Source organism: Hordeum vulgare, chromosome 5H (genome assembly GCF_904849725.1).
Source record: "Hordeum vulgare subsp. vulgare chromosome 5H, MorexV3_pseudomolecules_assembly, whole genome shotgun sequence".
Taxonomy (NCBI): Eukaryota; Viridiplantae; Streptophyta; class Magnoliopsida; order Poales; family Poaceae; genus Hordeum; species Hordeum vulgare.
The window spans coordinates 514,922,897-514,924,394 of NC_058522.1; the positions used below are offsets into that span (position 1 = coordinate 514,922,897).

General features: G+C 54.6%; 1 protein-coding gene across 1 annotated transcript; it reads right to left on the bottom strand.

Moving 5' to 3' along the window:
* Positions 1-464: 464 nt before the first annotated feature.
* On the bottom strand, positions 465-1,258 carry LOC123398010 (zinc finger protein 4-like). The gene has a single exon (XM_045092521.1). It carries the CDS (start codon positions 1,197-1,199, stop codon positions 669-671), a length of 531 nt encoding a protein of 176 aa, XP_044948456.1. The 5' UTR covers positions 1,200-1,258; the 3' UTR covers positions 465-668.
* Between the last annotated feature and the right edge of the window lie 240 nt (positions 1,259-1,498).

Here is a 1,498-nt window from a genome sequence, read left to right on the forward strand (position 1 = left end):
GTTAACAAGTGAGAAAATGTGTGTGGTTCAGCCAAGCAAGCAACTTCCAAGAAAGAACCTGATGGACATGAACCGGACCTCACGTCAAAGTAACAAAGTAACGACATACACGTACACACTACAGAGGGAACGGTGCTAAAGATGCTAATTCTATATATATGTACACATATATCTGTTGTAGTAGCATTGGGCGGGCTGGAGAGTGTTCATGTGACGGGTATATATAGATGCATTTTAAAGTATGCATTTACTCATTTTATTTCGTATGTGATTTATATTAAAAAAATTATAAAAAAAACTTATATTTTGGGTACGGAATATTAATAGTGGTTCAATTGATGTAAATGAGACCAAAAAACCATTCAAATTCAGAGGGCTTGTGTGATTAGTTATCCAGTAATCTAGTTATTATTAAGGTTAATTACACATATATAATCCGAAGGGGGCTGCAATTGATCGATCGGTGAGCTGAAACAATCAGTTGCATATAATCCGAATAGTTAATTAATCCCCAGGTGCATGCATGCAATAACTAATTAAATTAAGCACCACCAGTAGTACTCTACTAGCTACCTAGCAGTACTTTTTTTCCCTTGTTGTTGACAAGCTAGACGAATCCATGCACACATATATTGCCTCTGGAATCTAGTGCTGGCTAAATTATCTCGTCAGAGCTTGAGCGACAGGTCCATCTCCGCCACCGCCTCCCCGCCGGCCGCCGCGGTGCTACCAGTGCCACCCCAGCCCATGCCCATGCCCATGCCCATGCCCATCAGTGGCGCCATCGTCGCCGAGTCCGGAGCAGCGCCCGAAGCAGAGTACCCCCACAGCTCCCCGCCACCGGCGTGGAGCCAGTGGGCGGCCGCGGAAGAGGAAGCGGACGCGGTTGCGGAGGGGACGTCGCGGCTGCGCTTGGCGAGGGTGCGCTCGAGCTTGTGCGCGTTCTGGTGGCCGCCGAGCGCCTGCGAGCTGAAGAACTTGCGCTGGCAGTAGTTGCAGGAGAAGGCCTCCCTGCCGGCGTTGTCGAGGGCCGCTGCCGGAGGCGGAGCGGCAGGGGACGCCGGGCGCCGTGCGCCGCGCTGCCCCTGCTGGTGCGTGGCCGTGGCCGTGTCGAGGCGCAGGTCGAGGCTGACGCCGTGGAGCAGCAGCTGGTTCGACTGCGGCTGCGCCGCCTCGCCCTCCATCGCCGGTCGCTGCATGCCCCTGCTCGCGCGTGGAAGCGGGCGTGTGTCTCGTCGGTGCGTGGAGCGGTGGAGGAAGCGGTGGTGTGAGTGAGCGAGCGAGCGACCGCGCCGGTATATAAAGAGGAGTGGTCGATCGAGAGCCCGGTGGGTGTGGGCCGAGCCGACAATGGTCCGACCGCCAGGGCCGGGCCGGGCCGAGCCCGCGAATATACGAACGGGCACGTCCGGTCATTTCTGCGTATCTCACATGTCCATCCATCGATGGTCGAAGTCACGACATTGTTGACGTACGTAATCGATCTGCATCCTATTCC